Raw genomic sequence first — 22,634 nt, 5'->3', positions numbered from 1 at the left:
ACATCACAGCCAACCAATCCGCTTACAGCAACAAAGCAATATATATATGTAGATCTAGAGTCTCGGATTTCTTCCCATGTTACTTTCATCTTCAGAAAGTTGTGGCGACGTTTCGACGAAATCCCATCTGTCATCATCAGGCCGGAGTGTTCCTCCTGCTGCTTCCAGGAGCAATGCGTGGTCTGGCTGTTCCTTTCTTTCCAACTGCCGGTGGGGCTGTGTTCTGACTGGGAGGAGGCGTGGCTGCTTTCTGATTGGGTGGGGGTGTCCTCCGACTGGGTGGAGGCGTGGTTGTCTTCTGATTGAGTGGAGGCGTGGCTGTCTTCTGATTGGGTGGATGCGTGGTTGTCTCCTGATTGGTTGGAGGCGTGGCTGTCTTCTGATTGGGTGGGGTGTGTTCTGAATGGGTGGGGTTTTTTGTTGTGTTGTAATATCCTGAGTGTTGTGATTTGGTGTCCTGAGGAGTGGGCTGTGTAGTGGCCTCCAGAGCTTTGGTTTGGCTCCGAGTTCGAGGACCTGCTATGTATCTCTGGTATGGGTCAGTCAGGTTCGTGTGTGCGTTCTTCTGCTTGGGTGATGGCACTTTTGCTTGACTTGTTCTGTCTTTTGTGTGGGAGAGTTTTTGTTCTGGGTGTGGATGAGTCTTGCTGGGGCTGGTGGCATTTGGGGTTGTTTGTTGGTTTTTTAAATCCTTGTTTGCTGAAATTCGTTTCTCTATCAATGCTGGTTTCCAAATGGCATGTAGGCGGGAGGTGTCGTCTCGCTTGTTCATACTGTCTGGGTGTTTTTCTATTTCAATGGCTTTTCAGATTATTCTGTTATTGAGATGTTCTATTTTGGTGATTGTTTTTGTACCTTCAAAATTGATGTTGTGTCTCGTAGTGTTTATGTGTTGTACTAGTGAAGATGTGTGATCTTTCTTCTGTACTGAGTTCTTATGTTCTTCTACACGTACCTCTATTCTTCTGTTAGTCTGTCCGATGTATGTTGCTGGACAGGAGGCGCATGGGATTTGGTATATGCCCTGGTTTTCCATTTTTCTATTTTGTCTTTGGGATTTCTCAGGATGGTTGATATCTTTCTGTCAGTGTTAAATGCGGTTTTGATGTTATGTTTGCGTAGTACTTTACTGATTTTGTCGGTTGTTCCTTTTATGTAGGGCAAGATGGCTCGTCCGTTGTTCTGTTCTTCTTCTTGGATGTTTTTCTGTTTCGGAGTCCCCTGCTGAATCATATTGGTGATTTTGTTTTTTTGGAACTTGTTTGCTGTCAATATGTCTGTCAGGGTGTGTAGTTCTGTTTGTATATGTGTTTCATCTGCCAGGCGTCTGGTTCTTGTTATTAGTGTTTTGGCTACTGAATTTATTTGTGCTGGGTGATGATGTGAGGCCACTACACAGCCCACTCCTCAGGACACCAAATCACAACACTCAGGATATTACAACACAACAAAAAACCCCACCCATTCAGAACACACCCCACCCAATCAGAAGACAGCCACGCCTCCAACCAATCAGGAGACAACCACGCATCCACCCAATCAGAAGACAGCCACGCCTCCACTCAATCAGAAGACAACCACGCCTCCACCCAGTCGGAGGACACCCCCACCCAATCAGAAAGCAGCCACGCCTCCTCCCAGTCAGAACACAGCCCCACCGGCAGTTGGAAGGAAAGGAACAGCCAGACCACGCATTGCTCCTGGAAGCAGCAGGAGGAACACTCCGGCCTGATGATGACGGATGGGATTTCGTCGAAACGTCGCCACAACTTTCTGAAGATGAAAGTAACGCGGGAAGAAACCCGAGACTCTAGATCTACACAGACACCCGCGAGAATCTACGAAAACATATATATATATATTCTTTGTTAGCAATCTAAAAATTTACACAAATATGAGCTGTCACTGTTGTGACTACTGCCTGTCGATGGCCTTCGGTTAGGCTGAAACAGGAAATAAAGATTTCTCCCATGTTTGGGGCCTAGCAAGGTAATCTAAAATAGTTAACAAGCATTTAACACACACACACACACACACACACACATATATATTCAAATTGCTAATAAAGAATTTGGGAGGCTGAGATGATCATTTCGAACTTCTTATGTTCTCATCAGTCAGTCATACCCTTTATCTGAGATTCGAACTTGGGCTGATTATATATTAGGCAGTTGTTTTAACTTCCTGAGCCACAGGTTCTTTCTCTCTTTTATTAGCTAGAAGGAAAGGGAAATATGTGTTAAGAATTTGTCAAGGCTTTTTGAATGCACCTTGCTAATTAACTCTTGAGTCAGGCCAAAGCAGGAAAGAAAGAGTTAATTAGCAAGGTGCATTCAAAAAGCCTTGACAAATTAATATTCTTGAAAGTGGGATTGTTAATTTCTGGACAGACTAGTTTATTTTTGTAGGATGAAAAGGAAATGTCTTTCAGAGGAAAGAAAGACTCCTATCTTAAGAACAGGAAATTACAGACCTAAAATAATTAAAGACAAGCATGGACAACTAAAATTAGCTATTTTCCTATCAACATTCCAAATGGCAATACTTTAACTCAAAATGCTCTGGGTGTTCTATATTGAGGAGTTGGGGAAGGGAGAAAACAGCTATGGGAAATGTTATAGGACTTATGGGACTCTGCTCAGAGTAACATTTTGTGAGATGGGTAGCTATATAAATTTGATAAATAAATAGTTGAAATTTATGCAATACTTAACTTTTTATATTTTATAAAATGTAATACTTCTAAATATATTGTGTTTATTTAAACAATAAGCATTATTGATGTGGATTTTTACACATCTATATTTTTATACAAATGGAGCTACAAACTGCTGAACTGTAAGAAAAGTAGTTAGCTTTTATTTATTTATTTATTTATTTTTATTTTTATTCCATTTATATCCCGCCCTTCTCCGAAGACTCAGGGCGGCTTACAAGCTTAGCAGTAGCCTTCATTCTATGTATATGCCTGCTTATTAGGGCTTTCACACACACCCCAAGCGGCATTATTACAAAGTCAGCTTAATTGCCCCCAACCATCTGGGTCCTCATTTTACCTACCTCGGAAGGATGGAAGGCTGAGTCAACCTTGAGCCTGGTGGGATGCGAACCTGCACTAATTGCAGGCAGCTGGTGTTACTTAAGGAGGCATTAGCCCACTGCTCCACCAAGGCTGTTTTGTCTATTTGCTTTTTGTCTATTTGCTTTTTGTCTATTTAAGAGAAACTGGAAACTATTTTGCTGTTTTTCAGTAAAAAGAAAAAAGTTTAAGTGAAAAGACTAATATTACTGCATTTTAATACGTATAATTTGGCACTGATGTGGATATTAGTCCTACGTTCATGCATTTGAACCACAACTGATCACAAGATACACAAAACAACATATAAACTGCATATCCCTTCTGGAAACTTTATACTGCTAATTATGCTTATTTCCATAATTCTAATTTGCTCTCCTTGTTAACATCTTCTTATTGCTTTTGGCAATCGCAATGGGTTCCAATTAAAAGATGCCTCACTGTGAACAAAACACTACTGGAAATATTGCCTTAAATAAATGATATGAAATATTAAACACTATTTCTTTTGCTAACTATACATGTATTTGAATAATGTATAATGATATTTTTAATATTGTGAACATGCAGTCACATCCATTCTTGTAATTGTGCACTAATATTTTACTATTAGGAAAGTGGTACATTTTGTCATTTGTTTCTGTTTTAGAAGACAGAAAAGACAAACCTTTTCAGTTCAGTTTAAAAAATAATGAATTCATAAACTTAAGCCCATAAAGATGATACAGGGAGTTACATAACAATAGTTATATATTTTTCAAAATACAGGAACTAAGAGAAGAGGCCATTTCAAATTTTTCAACTGATGATTCTTTTTGCCTTTTATTTTGAAACAATGGAAGCAAGAGTTACTATGGCAGATTCCATAATTAAAGTCCCCATGTCCAAAGCAATACTAAAAAAAATAGAAGAGGCATTAAACTCAAGGATTTCTCCAATTTTTCTTCACTTCAGAGAACGCCCCCCCCCAAAAAAATCTGGTTCCTGATAGGAAGAGATGTGCTAACTAGCTACCAGTGATCAGCAGTTTCCTCTGAAAAATTTTAGACCTTAGTCTTTAGATCATCAAATAAAACTTCTGCTGGATACCAAATCACAACTTTCACCCCAAGACAGATTACAATAAATTTTAAATAATAAGATACAGAGCACTCAAGCCTTTCTTTTAAATGTGCTCGGTTTATTTTACCAATCCAGATTCTCTACCACTGATAGCAAGTTATGTCAAAAAGAGCTTTTTAGTTAAAGCATCTTCAGACCATGAAATCAATTCTTTATGTGTATCTAGAACAGACATGTCAAACACAAGGCCCGGGGGCCAGATTCGGCCCGCAAAGTGGTTTCATGCGGCCCGCGAAGCCATCCTGGAAACAGTGAGGGAACGGCCCCCACTGCCTTGGCCCTGGTCCAGAGACCCTCCTCCTGCCAGAGACCCTCAGATCTGTCCCACTCCTGCCCAGGCCCCCATAGGCACCCTTGACGCGAACGATGTAGAGCTGGCCACGCCCACCCAGTAGGCCATACGCACTCTAGCCATGCCCACCCAGTAGGCCACGCCCACCCAGGCCACACCCACCCGGCCCCTTGAGGGCAACTGCAATGCTGATGTGGCCCTCAATGAAATTGAGTTTGACACCCCTGATCTAGAACAATGAGGCACACTTTACTTGTTTTCTTTTCTTTTCCCTTCCCAATAAAAGTGAAGTGACTATGCATACACATCCATACAGAGACAGCCAGGAACAGCAGTGTTCTCAAGCACCCCTTTCTGAATAAAGCAGAACTCTATTAACTATGATTAATCTCCTGCCCTAGTTTACATAGTGTTTGGCTGAAATGCTGCACAATAGACTTGTGACGTAGACCACAAATTCTATAAGTACACACACATTGGGGACAGATTAGTAGTAGTCCTTCTCTTTTCCAATAATATTTGATTATAAAAATTATCTTTGTTTCTGGATCTGTTAATAATTTTAGGTTTCTGCTTTCAAGTGATATGGACAAAAGTCATTAAAATAGTTTTAGAATTATTGGCCAGGGAAGTGTCTAAATTGCACTTTAAGAACTGTTTCTAATATCTCATGCAATTCTATTTCCCTCAAATTCTTTTTTCCATGAAGGCCTTGGAAAAGATATTCAGATGGTGGGATAAATTTTTATCTATAAAGATAAGAATCAAACAAGCCATGGTTTTTCCTGTGATATTCTATGAAAACAACAGCAGGATAGGAAAATAGTGATTGACACGTTTGAATTTTGGTATTGGAGAAGCTTTCTTGGAGTACTGTGGATAATCAAGAAAGTAAACAAATTGATCATCAAAGAAATCAACCCAATGTTCCTACTTGAGGCACAGATGATCAGAATCAAATTATTCTAGTTGGACACATTACGCAAAAACCTAGTTCTCTAGAAAAGGCTCAAGTGCTGGGAAAGATGAAAAGAAAGAGAAAAGGATGACCAGAAACAAGATGGAGGGACTCCGTTGCTACGATGATTGGTTCACTGTTAAAAGACCAGGGTAGGGATAGATTGCCATAAAGAAAATCCATGTTGTTGCTAAGAGTAGCCAACAACTTGATGGCACATAATCATTCAATCCACCCATCAATCAATCAATCAATCACACTATATTCTTGGTAAATAACAAAGAAAATTTGGAAAAAATATTTAAAGGCTCTGACATATTTATATCTGCAAAGATCAGTATTATGCAGATAATAAGTTTCTCTTTGATACTCTATGGAAGTGACAGTTGGAGTTTGAAGAAGCAAGATAGGAAGAGTATTGATGTTTTTGAACTCTGAAGTTGGAGAAAATTCTGGAGAGTATTATAGACAGCCAACAAAAGAACTAAAATAAAAAACAGAATGGATCATAGAATCACCCCAGAGTTTACCACTCAAGGCTTAAACTCTTACACTTTATAATATGCTTGTTGCATAAACAGTCTAGGAGAAAAAAGCATTCAGAGAAATAAGCATTCAGAGTAATTCAAAGAGACTCTGCCTTAATTAACTCACTATGAATGAGGACTAGAAATTCCTTTTACAGTTTCCAAAGTCATGTCTTTACTCCAGACTGTGTTAAATATACCTCACTGAAAACGGTGCAATTTTTGTTCCCTTGATGTTGCTGAGTTGCAAAGCATTTGACATAATATAACAACATGCTAAATAAACAAAAACTGACAGGCATGTAACAGATAGGAACAATCTTCTTCTATGAGGGCTTTGTGAGTTTCTAGAGCTCATTTCCTTATGTTTTTTTTTTCTTCCCCTGGAGTTAGCATAAAAAAGAGATGAGACAAAGCACTTTTCTCTTGCTGTACAAATTATAGGTGCTTTAAAAGAAAGTAGCCTGAAAATTGCTTTTGAACAGTATTTATATGGAAGCTGTATAAAACATGATTTAACGAGCAAAACAAAAACAACCCAGTTAGTAAAGGAGATGCTTAGTACTTCACATGTTCTTCGTTTATATTTTGGTAATAAGTACAAGGTGTGATTTAGTACAGCTGGCTTCAACTTGAAGTTGGAGTAAGGAGAGAATATGTAAGTATTTAATTGCAAAATGCTTGACACATTTTTTTTGTAAATAGGATAAGCTTTTTTCCCCCTTAAACCCTAGAAAGAATCTGGAAACAATTAACATGTTACAAAAATGGGGATTTATAGAAACTTGACAAGAAAAACCAAAGTGCTTTAATTAGAAAGAAAATCTAATTGACATGGTCTATGTAAATGTTAGGTTCTATCTTATGAGATTTTAGGGACTTTTTTTCTGAAAGGTACTTCTTAATGCTATGTAAGCTACTTGTACTTGCAATATAGAAATTATATATAAATAATTAAATTATATATAAATAATTAAATATATATATGGATCCTTGGTTTTTCGGGTTTTTCCCCGCGTAGAACTAAAGGTGTAGGCGCAACGTTTCGACGGAATCCCATCCGTCATCATCAGGCTGGTGGCTTTAGCTTCCTTCTTCTGGGAGAAGGAAGCTAAAGCCACCAGCCTGATGATGACGGATGGGATTCCGTCGAAACGTTGCGTCTACACCTTTAGTTCTACGCGGGGAAAAACCCGAAAAACCAAGGATCCACATACAGGCACCCGCGAAAACCTCAGAAAACATTTTCCTAAAATCAGCTTCCTTGCGTTAACATGGGTGGTCAATTTGTGATTCTGTGGATGTATGAGCACAAACCCCTTTCTTTCCAGAGGTCCCGGAATCTCTTCTGATTATGAAGTTTAACATACATGGGCCAGTTCCCACCAGAAAGAGGTGGGAAATGCTAGGACAGCTGTAAGTCATAGAAGGCTATCCACTCCTGTGCAATAAAAACTAGTTTAACTTTTTCTTAATCTTCTCCCAAAACTTTCTTACATTTTTCCTAACCCCTGAAATGAAAGCAGTAATCACAGAAGGCTCTTAGTTTACCTCATCTCCAGAACATACAGCCCAATAAGATTTGCCTACTCTTATTTTTTATTTGATTTGGTGCCCAGTGACTACCATTTGTATTTTTTGGTGCCGGTTCTGAATTAGTACATCTCTTTTATATTTGTGATTTTTTTGCTTTTTCAGATTACTGCTTGTTCTGACTATTACGGTAGTTATTTAGCTAATCTGAGGCTTTTTTTTTGAAGAAAAAGGATATAAACTACATCTCTAAAGTTCATGATAATGGGTAGTGCCACTCATTCCTTTTATCATACAATTAAGAACTCAGATATGCCTGCCTTGAGCTTTTCCATTTAATCGTCTTGCATAAGAATACTAAAATATGTCTAGTACCAGAATGAATTCTGAGAAATATCACACAATTAAGGATTTTGTTCTCACACTATAGTAAGTTACTGCACAGATCACTTATATTACATAATATGTGAATGACAAAATAACATATACAGTATAAATCAGAAATAACTCACCTCCTTAAGGGAGCATTTTCCTCAATGTCTTCCAAAGTCTCCAGTGAAGATCTCTGGGAAATTAGCCGACGTCTCTCAAGGGAAAAAGAAAGAAATTAAATTTTCGAACCTTATGCAAATTGGGGAGTTTGAAATAGCAACAGCTAAATAGACATAAAGCGGCAGATATGCTGTTAAAATACTAATAAAAGAATACTTTTTATTCAAACTGGTTCTCCTAATTCCTCTATTTTAAAATGGTTATACTTCAACCTATTTCAATATAAAATCATAGTATTTTTTTAAAGAAATTCTAAGTTGATATTATTTAGAGATAAACCATTCTAGCATGTTCCTACAATAGGATACATACAAATTATACAATCATGTTACGGACCTTATAAAAAAAATGTAAGCAGACCGGCTGATAGAAAAATTTGTTCTTCAAAAAAATCTCCTGTTTACAACCTGCCAATCAAAAGAAGCTTTGTGTCCGCACTCTCTCCTCTTCTCTGCTTTTGGATCCTCAACCTAACTGATTTACATGGTTATGATTCTGGTTTAAAGTCTTGGCTGGAGGGATGTATTGTTTTGTGCATTAATCAGTACAGTTAGTGAGCACCATTAGGAGCATCAATTTGGTTGTTAAGTGAAGTGGTCGCTAAGTGAAATCACAATTGTGTTTACAATCTAATGTCAGTTTTCTGTTGCTTTACAAACCTGTGAAGGTCGTAAATGGGAGGATTGGTTACTTTTCCATTACCACTGTACAAAATAATTGATAAACAGCATAGTTGTTAAGTGAGAACTTGCTATTTCTGTTTCTATTTCACAGATCACACTAAACCAGCACATTTGAGTTTAATAAGCAATAGATATGAAACATACAACCTCCTTCTAATTGGGAAAACAAGGCAGAATTAAGCACTGAAACTCAATTATATATTATGCAAAATTAAGACTTAAAATGTTGAATTTTTCTTCAATTTTCTGCTCATGAAAAAGGAGCAAAAACATGGATTGGATGTATCCACATAATGGCAGTCATGTTCTGGCATATTAAATCAGCATCTGGATTTATTTTGCATGGAAATGAAGTAATTCACAAACATATAAGGGAAAGAATAAAAAAGGAGGTACAACCACATTAATGCAAATTTTTGAAACAGTCCAATGGAGCTAAAGCACACAGATGGGAAAGCGTAGCCAAAATCTTTCATTTAGACCAGAAAATAATTTGCTATCTGAATGCAGTTGTTATGAAAATGGAATTCCATGCAATTTTTGCTCAAACTACATTTGGGTACACTGGTTCATTCTCAATGCAGAATTGCATAACACTGTATGAAAACTACTTTCTGGAAATATTACCAATATTTTTTATTTCTTTATAATCCATTAATATCCAATGGGAGATAAAAATATACAACAATAATGGAAATGCATTTAATTGATTAGCTGTCTGACCGTATAAAGAAGCTATCAAACTGATACAGAAATAACATCAGTCATGGAGTCAATCCCAATCTGGTCTAAGTAATTATCCTCATCAAAATGGCCTTTGATACAAAAATTACAGTCTTGGTAGTGATATGCAGATTCACACTCTATAAGAAGTAAAAAATTCTTTTGGGGGAGAGGTCCCAATATCTTTTAATTTCTAAATAAGTGTTTAAGTAAACGGTCCTTTCTATAGAATAATCTGTAATTGTAATCAAATAGGATACAATATGTGTGATGTCTTCAACACCTAGTGCATCATAGACAAACAATCTGTCTTCAAATAAAACTTTTCATACAGTATCTTACCATGGTATCTAGTTGTTCCCAAAAAACCTCTAGAGAAAAAGCTGTTGTTGGGTTATGTAAGTTGTTAAATACGCTTCTATCTGGGAGGTGATTTGTGTTGAGCCAGTCACTTCAAGGACATTTAAGGAAGGTAGTATCATCTTGGGCAGCAACATCTAAGACCTTTGGCTTTAAGCTTTCTCAGTCTTGTCTGATTGGACTGAGAAGTAGTCAGCAAAACCATATTGTGAGATGGCATTTGAAAGTTGGACAGTCCAAATACAAGGAGACCTATTAAGTGCCTTTGAAACACAACTAGAGCAATTTATCTGGATTCATAAATAAAGTCTTCAGCCAGGAGTTGAATAATTTTAACTACCAAATGATTTTGTATATAGGGGATATATCCAACTCTGCCCTTACTGCTCGAATTGATTTGGATCTGTATACCCCTAAAGTATCTTTCAGAAAAATGGAATGTATCACTTCTGATAAGAGAATATTTATATACCCTTACAGTTCTCCAGCACTGTAATCACTGAAACTACGTTGCTATTGCATATCATTTATGATTGGAATTAGAGAACCAGGATGGACTAAAATATGTAAAAGCCAAGCACACTGTTCCTTGCTAATGTTGAGAAATCAATAAATTATTAAAAAAAATAAACTGATGCTCTAACAGAGATTCCATTACCTTTGCAATAATTGTTTGCCTAAGGCCCCAGGAGAATAAGACTAAATTTTACTGAATTAGCCATTGCTAATCTTGCTCTTCTTAAAAGTCTTATTAAATTTTACATGTTAAAAAAAACCTGGTGTTTTATTTTGAACTGTATCTAATCTCAGTTTCTTCCTTGCAGTTTCCAATGATTCTAAACTTGAAAAGCAACAGACATAATGTGCGGCCCATTCCCAAATACCAACAAGTAGACAATATGCCAGTCTCAGCTACACCATAAGCTGCAGATGATGTTATGCCAACAGCCAGATTTTTTTCCATAAATTATTCATGTTTGGTTGCTAATATATATTGCTGCTATTTCCTGATTTGCTCATTATAAAAGTATTTTTGAGAGACATCCAGAACTAGAAATTAACTGCTCTTGTTTTAATAAAAAAATTAGTGAAAAGTGAGAATGTTATTGAAAGGCAATCTAGGATACCCTGGCCTGGTTCTTTGCAAAATGATTACATTGTAGGAAATTTACCCCATATTTTACATAATAAGATATTACAAAATTTTTGCTCTCATTCACACAACTGTGGCTTAATCTTTGCTCAAAGCTGAACTATTTGCTAAAGTTTCTATTTATTCTCTCAGGCAATCAACCTTCAGCTCCCTATTGATGCAAAACATCCTATAATCCAAGCTTACCAACTTTATCATACAATATGTCAAAATCACAAATACATAGCAAACTTTCTCCCTCACTCTATATGTTAAAAAGCCATAAATTCTTACTTTCTCTGAGTGTGGGGTTATCCAACCAGTTGACAACTCACTAGTTCACAAATGATAGCTTTCATGTAATTAATTTCAGATATAACAATTCGCCTTTCATCTTGCACTGGGATCTAGATCATCTGACCTGTGTTTCCCTCACCATATATTCCATTCAACAGCCTTAAGCAGAAGAATAGAAATAAAGAATTACTTGTTTTCTATAGTACATGAAAGGGCAAGAGATCATTACAATGTATTACAAAAACATCAATTGAATAATTTTTACAAGATAGACATGAGAACATAAACAAAAACATCACAATTTACAAGGACATGCCTATAAATAACAGTTTCATCTGTGCATTTGACATATCAGGACTGAGGTCATGACCAGTTCTGTAGAGACCTCAATTTTTTGAAAGAAATATATTTCCTTTAGTAAAATAATTTAATATTTGACTTGCAATTTTAAAAGTATTAAAAATTGTGCTATACATACGGTACTTGTCCTTAAAGAGCAAGCACAACTGAATAGTATGGCAACTTAACAGTATTGTCAGATTACTTATTTTATCTGGGCACCTATATAAATATCTACTTCCACTTAATGATTTGTAGACTGCCTAATCAAACAAGCAAATCAAAAATCTGTAGATGTTGCTAACAGTAAATTCAAACTCCTAATTAAACTATGCCTATTTTAGGGAAGTGTTGATTGTTCAGTAATCATTTAAAACTATACAAAGGTCAAACTGAAGCAGCAGAGTAAGTGGAACTGCTTTTATTTTTCATGGGGGGGGTTGCCAGTACAAGATCAAGTTCCTAATAAACTGCATTGTTTAGGCCAGGGGTAGTCAACCTCGGCTCTTTTATGACTCATGGACTTCAACTCCCAAAATTCCTGTCAGCATATGCTGACTCAGGAATTCTGGGAGTTGAAGTCCATGAGTCATAAAAGAGCCGAGGTTGACTACCCCTGGTTTAGGCTCTCCAAAAATCTATCTCAGTAATTCTATAAAACCTGACCAATAAATGTTGCAGAATTATTCTTATATAAATAAGTTGACCAGAAATGTCAATGGGACAAAAAAGAATTTCAAGTCAATCACATGTCTCCACATAGGCTACAATATTAAAAGCAAGATGCAACATGATGGAAGATGATAAAAAGAAAGATTATGTGTGAAAGACAGACGATGAACATTAATCCCTTTTCAAATACCATCAGTTTTAAAAAAGTGAGCATAAAGTTTATATATTTATCACCAGTACATAAATCATAGGTGTTCTGGTATACAATAAAGAGGACTTTTTATTTCATTTAATTATAATGACAATAATTTGTCCTAAAACAATATGCCAGTAATACAGGAGATAACATCAAGGATGTGTGTACCAAGCCAACATTTCATCAAAACATGCATTGTTATGTTACAATACAAGTTCTGCCCCTTCTTTATTTGCATTTGACATTTTGATGCCAACACCCATCAATATGGAAAAGAGGTTACTCTTGTCTGTTTTGTTCCAACTGAATCTATTCCACCCAGTCGCTCTGAGATGTTGCAACCATTATTCTCTTTGCTAATATTTCCTGATATTTTTTTTTAACTAGTGTTATAGGTGTGTATGTGTGTATATATACACATATAAATATGTATGTATATGCATGTATAATACATACATACACACATAGACATTTATTGAGTATATTAACCTTAATAACTAACAGTCAATCTGCAAAGGCTTCTTTTAAGATTATAACTTCCCAAGAAACTAACTGGGAAGGGAACTTGGAAGTCTTCTAGTCCAGGGCTTTTCAACCAGTGGTACGAGTACCACCTGTGGTACATTGGTACTCGGCAGGTGGTATGCGACCATCCTAGAAAAGTGGTACCAGGGGAGGGGAATGAGCTACACCGGTGGCAGCACCGCACAAACCTGAGTGAGAGATGGCTGGAGCTGCAGGGCTGTCAGGGCTCAGTGGAAGCGCCAGGATCAGTGCCAGGCTCCTGCTGGAGCTCGGCACTGATCCTGGTGCTTCTGCTGAGCCCAGAAGAAGCAGCGATCAGCTGGAATGTTGCAGCATCTCCAGGGTCTTGTGATTTACATTCAGATGCTTGGCAACGGATTCATATTTATGACTGTCACAGTGTCCCAGGGTGCATGTGAAGTGACCAAAACCTGCTGCAACCATCCAGCAGACGGGGGGAATAAAACACCACCCCACCCCACCCCCACTGCCAATCCTCAACAAAAATGCTCACAACAATGAAAACCTCAGACAGGAGGAAGAGCACCGCCGGGCGTGCAGGCAGGTGTCTTGCTCAGCTGTGGCTTGGGGGGCACTTTTTTCAGTGCCATTGTAACTTCAAACAGTCACTAAGCGAACTGTTGTAAGTGAAGGACTACCTGTACTTCATCACTTTTTTCCTTTTTTATTTTTTGGGGGGTCATCAAGTTTTTGACACCTTGCTAGGCGACGTGGTACTCGGATGTTGCCATATCCTAAAAGTGGTACAATGGGTGAAAAGGTTGAAAAGCCCTGTTCTAGTCCAACCCCCCGCTCAAGCAGGAAACCTTAAACCATTTCAGACAAATGGTTGTCGTCTTTTTAAAAAACATCTTTTTGAAATTGTGTTATAACATTTATTTACAAAAACAGTGGCAAGAAAATACCCAATGGTGTTACACTTAAAAAAAAAAGATTAAGCTTCAAAAGAGAAAGGAAAAATGGATAGCTCCATCTAAGATAGCAATTAGGTGCCAGAGAAAATCTGATTTGTAGAAAACATGTGAGGCATGATTTTGAGACAACATAAACTTGAATCTTAATCTCACTATATCTAGTTACTGCCTGTGCCTAGAAATCTGGTCAATTAGATTTCATCCTACACCCAGAAGAGATTACCACAGACATTGGGTTCGGACTTAATGTTTCCTTGACTTTCTTTCCCCAGAGCTAGCCACCGCTCCCATGAAAGATTCAAAAGCACAGAAGCTTCCAGGTATCTTCTCCCTCAAAATTTTTTCCTCAGGGGAAGGGAGTTCTTCACACTCAAGAATTTAGTCAACTCTCTTGGCTAATCTTCTAGGGGGAACTTACTAGAGAAGGCTTCAAGATGGCTAAACACTCTGGATTGCAACTCTGACTGGTTAATAACTGACCCCTGAATAGAATTGTTATAAAATACTGCTTTCACTGATACCTTGACAACTGAAAATGCATTGTATTACAAAATCTATATATAAAGATAAGAACTATATAAGATTTGGTGGTTTTGATTTTGAGATTGGCTGGTTCGATAAAGCTAACTACAGAGACTGTGATATTGGCGAAAGATTATTTGACGGGGGGAGAGACAAAATGGATATTGCATATTTATCTAAAAGGGACAGGAAACCATGCCAAATATTCCCATCTGAAAGATCTAGCCTGGAACATCAGAGATCTGCAGGAGTAATACTCCAAAACGAGACAAGTACTTTTCAGGAGGAACAGTACACAATGCTACAACAGATTCAAAGACAATAATTTCAAAACACGATATGATCAAAAACAATTTTTTTTAATCCCATTTATATCCCGCCCTTCTCCAAAGACTCAGGGCGGCTTACAATCTAAGAAGCACAAATCAATGTGCTTAGCAATAGCCTTCATTCTATGTATATGCCTGCTTATTAGGGCTTTCGGGGGGCCCAAGCGGCATTTTTACAAAGTCAGCTTATTGCCCCCAACAATCTGGGTCCTTATTTTACCTACCTTGGAAGGATGGAAGGCTGAGTCAACCTTGAGGCACTAATTGCAGGCAGCTGGTGTTACTTAAGGAGGCATTAGCCCACTGCTCCACCAAGGCTCTTTTGATGACATAAATGAGCACATCTTCAATCTAAACTTACAATTAAAATGTTCTCAGAAAACAGTGATAAAGAGTGAACAAACAAATCAGATAACAAAACACAAAGTAGAAGAAAGTGACTTAAACAGGGAAGCTACAAATGAAGAGAACTATAACTTAACACAAACAGAAAAAAATCTACAAGATTTTACTACAACAATGAAAATGGAAAAGATATTTTATCCGACAGGACTTCAAAACAAATTCGAAGATAAGAAAGAAGATTTAACAAAAATGGATTATAGAGCTGCCAGGAAAATCATCAAAGACTGGGAGGCAAAAAGCGTACATCCTACTCAACCTATCCTTCACTTTCCCAACAACACCCACAAAAGTACAGGAACTTCCTCGCAAGCGGAATATACTAACTTGGAAAGCTATATGGCAAATGAAGAAGACTAAAGTTAGACTTAAGAGATCTGATTCGACTTATCAGATGGAGTACTACATGATTAAATATTTGTTTGAATATGACTAAAAGAATAGATAATTTTGGATATAAAGGGGCCCTACAGTAAGAGATATAAGTAGTATAGTATTTTTATAACATATAAAATGTTAAAATACTGGGATGATGTATGTAAATTTAGACATTTAAAGGTAATTAAATTTGAGAGAATTATGACTGAGAAGAATGATTTGAATACTGAGGGGAAAGTAAGCTTAAATAAGATTTTTGAAAACAGGACATCTAGTGACTCAACAAGATGACTTTTACAAATATAGTTGAAATACAAGCCGTTCAGAAAAGTTGTTATATGTGGATGTTATAGGACATATAAGTAGTATGGTATCTTTATAATACATGAAATATGAAAATATTGGGATGGGATATGTAAATGAAAAGTTTGGATATTTAGGCAATTAATTTTGAGCAAACTATGATTGATAAGAATGGTTTGAATACTGAGGGGAAATTAAGTTTAAATAAGAATTTTGAAAACATGACACATAGTGACCTAAAAGATGACTTTTACAAATACAATTGAAACATAATTTAATTAAAAAAGATGTTATATATGGATGTCATTATCTGTACAAACACAAAAAAATGTTTATATACAACCTTGTATATATTGAAAATAGTATTATATTTATCTAATGTTGACAAAGGAGAATACCATTGGAAGAAGGGATGATCAAGGAAACATACTATTAATATATTGATTATGGAATTATAGAAATTGTTTTTTTCAAATATATGAACCCAGACAACACGCTGCTTACTAAGCACTAAAGATTGTTATTGCAAAAAACCAATAAAATATATTTTTTTAAAAAAGAATTTAGTCAACTGACCAACCTGTTCTAAGAAGCTGAATTCAAAATTCCAAAGTTATTCACACTTTCCCTGTTATCCATCAAATTAATCCACAGGCCTTATGTCTGAAATTCTCTGCTTCAGTGATGATTCATCTGATATTTTACCAGTTACTTTTTGTTCAAGAGAAACAGCCATATCCCTTGCATTCTGCACCTGTTCTTCCCTCCCCATCCCCCACTCTGGCTTTGGTGGTTGGATAAGAGAAGTACTAGATGGAACGAATTCTGGATTCTACACATAAGAGGGGACATCTACAATTCACTGGATAGAGGTCATATGTGTCCAACAATTCCATCTGAATTTCCCACATATACCTTGTCCCCATGAACTGCTGCTGCTATCAATAGACAATGACTCCCAGGATGAAGAAGACTCTTTGCTTCATGTTACAGTAGAGCCTCCAGTGATGGTTGCTGAATAACAGGAGAGGAGGGTATACCTTCCATATCTCTCCAGCTTTTTCTGTCATTTTATTTATTATTTATTTATATTCCACCCTTAATAATTTTTCTAAATAGCTCAAGGTGGAGAACATACCCATTATTCCTTCCTCTTTCCTATTGCCCTGCAGGAGAAAGGGAGAAGGGATTCTGTGTCCATTTCCTTAACTGGTCTTTGCATGTGGGAGGGGGGATGATTCTGAAGGTGGGTGTGCATGAATGAAAGTAGACTTGGCCTTGGGAATGAGGAAGGAACCAATGAATTGCTAAGAGGAACTTTCTGAATGCTTAGTCCTAAGAAAGCATGAAAAAGAAATTGAAAATAACCGTGCCCTGGTTTCATTTGGTGTAAGATGGGGCAGAAAGTAATCCTGACAGTCTTTCAAGATTCTCTTAATTTACCTCATAATAATAAAGAATTTTCCTGAAGTTCCTACTATGCCTGTTTCTTGACCCTGCCTTCTTCAAAGGGCTAAGACAGGGGTGTCAAACTCAATTTCATTGAGGGCCGCATCAGCATTGTGGTTGCCCTCAGGGGGCCGGGTGGGTATGGCCTGGGTGGGTGTGGCCTACTGGGTGGGCGTGTCTAGAGTGCGTATGGCCTACTGGGTGGGCATGGCCAACTCTACTTCGTTGGCATCAAGGGTGCCTATGGGGGCCTGGGCAGGAGTGGGACAGATCTGACGGTCTCTGGCAGGAGGAGGGTCTCTGGGCCAGGGCCAAGGCAGTGGGGGCCGTTCCCTCACTGTTTCCAGGATGGCTTCGCGGGCCACATGAAACCACTTCGCGGGCCGGATCCGGCCCCTGGGCCTTGTGTTTGACATGTCTGGGCTAAGACACACAACAATTTGCCCATCTGACCAAGCAATCACTGAGAAAGTAAACCTTCCAATGTACTCCTTTCTTCACCATGTTCTTGGAACAGAATGGAGCACTTCTCAGGAGGGAACAACAAACAGACTTCTCAAAATTCTACTTCTATTTACTCTAAATGTTTACCTAGAACCAGGCTGTGTGTGATTTTATTATTGTTACTGCCAAGCAATTGGAAATCTTTCCTCCTATGACTACAAATTACCATCCACCACCATTTCTGCCCACCAGATCTGATATCAATTCATGTATTAGAATCAACTCCCGTTCCTCGCCCCAGCTCCTGCCAACCTAGCAATTTGAAAGTATTCAAATACAAGTAGATAATTAGGTATGGCTTCAATGGAAAGGTTACTACATTCCATACTTTCTTGCTGGCCACATGATAGAAGCATCTCTCACAAAACGCAGCTAAGAACTGGAGATGAACACCACCACCTTGAGTCGGTCACAATTGGACAGGGGGACCTTTAAACCTTTATTAGCATTCTAACATTTAACAATTTTACAAAATATTAGGGGGGAGGGCAGGAAAAAGCAAATCCCTACCCAAATCACACAAATGATATCCCCATTAAATTTAATTTACTATATAAACTGTTAACATAAATTAAAGGAATTCTGATTATATTTTTATAGCAGTTTCAGGAAGCCTTGTGAAAACAAGTTATGCATACTGTAATGCAGAAAGTGACTATATTGCTTCATTCATAATAGATGGCATAGATCTAACACCAAGTGGCTGTTCTTTCAATTGAAAATAAAAAATGTAGCATTTTATATAATAATAATAATAATAATAATAATAATAATAATAATAATAATAATAATAAAAGGGACGCGGTGGCTCAGTGGGTTAGGACGCTGAACTTGTCGATTGGAAGGTCGGCAGTTTGGCGGGTCGAATCCCGAGTGCCGCGTAACAGAGTGAGCGCCTGTTACTCGTCCCAGCTTCTGCCCACCTAGCAGTTCGAAAGCACGTAAAAATGCAAGTAGAAAAATAGGGACCACTACGGTGGGAAGGTAACAGCGTTCCGTGCGCCTTTGGCGTCTAGTCATGCCGGCCACATGACCACGGAGACGTCCTCAGACAAGCGCTGGCTCTTCGGCTATGAAACGGAGATGAGCACCGGCCCCTAGAGTCGGAAACGACTAGCACGCATGTGTGGGGGAACCTTTACCTTTACCTTAATAATAGTAATAATAGAGTTGGAAGGGACCTTGGAGGTCATCTAGTCCAACCCCCCTGCTCAGGCAGGAAACCCTATACCATTTCAGACAAATGGCTGGGGTCCACAATTTTGCATTTCACTGCTACTTTGGTTTGCAGTGTTGGCACGAGACATTGGAGAATATCTCTTCTAAAATTGCATTAAGAAAATCTGTGTAGTCATTAAGAATGAACACCAAGGTGATGGCACATAATTAGATCAAAATATGGGTGATAGCAGCTGCTTATTTGTTAGTAAAGAAAAAATCCTTGAAAAATAAGATAGGGAAAAATGGAAGACACTGAAAGCACTTGGGTACTAGCTATCTGACTGACTGAAACTCATTGCACGATTTTGTTGCAAATTCTGCTTTAAAATTGATCAATAAAATTGATCAATAAACATACTCATTGAACTATTTGTATTTTGTTATGCAGATATTAGTGAATATGTTATGCATATGCTTCTTAAAAACTTCCAGTGTTGGAGCATTCACCACTTCTGGAGGCAGGTTGTTCCACTGGTTAGTTTTTCTTTCAGTTTAGCGTGGAGGCTCTGGAGCAGGGGTGTCAAACTCAATTTCATTGAGGGCCGCATCAGCGTTGTGGTTGCCCTCAGGGGGCCGGGTGGGTATGGCCAGGGTGGGCGTGGCCTACTGGGTGGGCGTGGCTAGAGTGCGTATGGTCTACTGGTTGGGCATGGCCAGCTCTACATCGTTCGCATCAAGGGTGCCTATGGGGGCCTGGGCAGGAGTGGGACAGATCTGAGGGTCTCTGGCAGAAGGAGGGTCTCTGGGCCAGGGCCAAGGCAGTGGGGGCCGTTCCCTCACTGTTTCCAATATGGCTTTGCGAGCCACATGAAACCACTTTGCGGGCCGGATCCGGCCCCCGGGCCTTGTGTTTGACATGTCTGCTCTGGAGGCTCGGTAGAGTAGGAGGGCTGAACACATGATTTCTGCCTGAACAGCACAGATTACAGGTGAGTAATCTGACTTTGTAGACTAGTGATTTGTGTACAGATAGGACAGTTTCCCAGTTTGAAAAGAGTGCTGCGAAAGACAGCTGCAAAACAAGTGTTGCATTGAACTAAGCTAGACATGCTGAGATGAAAGGAATCTCAGATGCACTTGCCCTGAATGTACCACCACTATTTTTGATTTTGTTATATGATTTGCGCACTGTTAGGTGTGCAGGCCGCTACTACTTCTTATTCTTAAGGCTCTCTCACACACACAATGTGTGCGTGTGTGTGTGTGTGTGTGTGTATATATATATATATATTTTATATATATATATATATATATATATATATATATATATATATATATATATATATATATATATATATATATATATATATGACTGAGTAACACTAGTTTAAACAAAAGATTTACTCATTCAGGTGTGAACTTTTGCCATATGTAAATGTGAAAGGAGTACATAAATTCTGTATAACTGCAGGTAAATATGCTTTAATGAAACTGCTTGATGAAAGACATTAGTTCAGCTCAGTGAGTCAGCACACACACACAAGCCTATATTCAGGGAGTTGAAGTCCATAAATAATTCTCAAGATTAAGAAATTTTTAAGCATATGCATAACATATTCACTAATATCTGCATAACAAAATACAAATAGTTCAATGAGTATGTTTATTGATCAATTTTATTGATCAATTTTAAAGCAGAATTTGCAACAAAATCGTGCAATGAGTTTCAGTCAGTCAGATAGCTAGTACCCAAGTGCTTTCAGTGTCTTCCATTTTTCCCTATCTTATTTTTCAAGGATTTTTTCTTTACTAACAAATAAGCAGCTGCTATCACCCATATTTTGATCTGATTATGTGCCATCACCTTGGTGTTCATTCTTAATGACTACATAGATTTTCTTAATGCAATTTTAGAAGAGATATTCTCCAATGTCTCGTGCCAACACTGCAAACCAAAGTAGCAGTGAAATGCAAAATTGTGGACCCCACCAAGAACAAGAAGATTCTCCAATCTCTCTCATACATCAGAGGTCTCTTCTAACATGGTGCCTTATGCAATATCTGCAATTAGTGATCCACAAGTTTGCCGGGTGAGCAAATCTGATCAACATGGCAAAAGCAGCAAATAAAAAACGAGACTACTAGTTTCTGATATCACATTAACAATCAGAGACAAAGTTGTATTTACTTTTAAGTGCCTTCAAAGTACAGCATCATTGATAAGATCTTGCTCTTCCCCGGCCTGAGAATTTTGATTATGCAATGTAAGCTACATATTCTAATTGGTTACTCAAATCAATGAGAAGAATTTTCACTGAGCTTTTCTTAAACCAGGTCCTGGTTTATATAATAATATCATACAGTTGAAAAAGTAAATAAAACTAACTTTAAATTGTGACTGATATTGGGATGAAACTGTAAACTAAAATAGTAAGAAAGTTCACAGTGCAAAAATAACTACATCAAGTTACCAAATAATACATTAGGCTACATCATTTAGTTTTAGGGAATTGTGCCCTGAAAAATAAATAAAAATATAAATATAAATGTGTGTGTGCGCGTGTGTATAAACTTAGTTGAACAAATGAAAATAAAAGACACTCAAGTCAACAGTAGTTCCTAATCTATAAGAGTGTGTGTGTGTGTGTGTGTGTATAATTATACAATCTATAATTTATAAACTATTCCATAATTTCAAAGTGTATCACATGAGAACATGCAGTAGCCAAAATAAACAAATACATCAATTCTGCTTTCGACCGGCATAACTGGTTCTGTCAGAAGACTTTTTCCAGGAGGAGAAGCTGCTGTATATTTATTTAGTTAATCTCTTCTATATGTAATCAGAAATGTGAGAGATTCCTGTAAGTAATAATTAATTTGTATCATTTTTTTCACTTTGGAAAAATGCCTTGAAGCTGAATTCTAACCATATTTATACAGAATTTATATCACAGTAAATTCAAATTATATTTCTACCAAAAGGAGGTAGCACGTACATAAAGCAATACACAATTACATCACAATGTGTGGAAAATAAATAAAAATTAAATGGAGAGAAGATAGCTTCTGTACATACTGCATTTCAGTTTCTTATTCTTAAGGCTCATTTCAGTTTCTTTACTTTGAAAAGAACAACTAAAATGATGCGTATCAAAACACTAAAAAAAGGAGCATCCTCCAGATTATGCAAGCCAAATTGTAGCATTTTGTGTCACTGCAATTAGTATTTAGCAGATAATTTTTGAATACATAAAACACTACATTTTTTGATATAAAACAAATCCTGTCAGAAAAATGAATATAACATGAATATAACGGCAATGACTTAATACTAAGTTGCAGACTCCTATGAAAGTAATTTTGTTTTTTTTTATAATTATATTGCTCAATTTTAAAGCAGAATTTGCAACAAAATCATGCAGTGAGAGTTTCAGTCAGTCAGATAGCTACCCAAACACTTTCAGTGTCTTCCATTTCTGCTTTATTTTTCAAGGATTTTTTCCTTGCAGCTATCACACATGATATTTTGATCCGATTATGTGTCATCACATCGGTGTTGATTCTTATTTACATAGATTTTCTTAATGCAGTTTTAGAAGAAATATTCTCCAGTGCCTCATGCCAACACTGCAAACCAAAATAGCAGTGAAATGCAAAA

The 22,634-nt window shown here is 37.4% G+C and overlaps 1 protein-coding gene across 3 annotated transcripts in view; it reads right to left on the bottom strand.

The window, feature by feature from the left end:
• Positions 1-22,634, bottom strand: part of CABLES1 (Cdk5 and Abl enzyme substrate 1) — a 66,885-nt gene that overhangs the window by 37,294 nt on the left and 6,957 nt on the right. For all 3 annotated transcript variants that reach the window (XR_014492046.1, XM_083358938.1, XM_083358939.1), the window contains exon 2: positions 8,024-8,095. Coding sequence is in view for 2 of the 3 variants with exons in the window: in XM_083358938.1 (XP_083215064.1) it covers positions 8,024-8,095 (72 nt within the window). In the remaining variant the exon portion in view is untranslated. The remainder of the gene's footprint in view (positions 1-8,023; positions 8,096-22,634) is intronic.

Source organism: Vipera ursinii (genome assembly GCF_947247035.1).
Source record: "Vipera ursinii genome assembly, chromosome: 3".
Taxonomy (NCBI): domain Eukaryota; kingdom Metazoa; phylum Chordata; class Lepidosauria; order Squamata; family Viperidae; genus Vipera; species Vipera ursinii.
The sequence above is the reverse complement of the archived record's forward strand: the minus strand, read 5'-3'. Positions and strand labels throughout refer to the sequence as shown.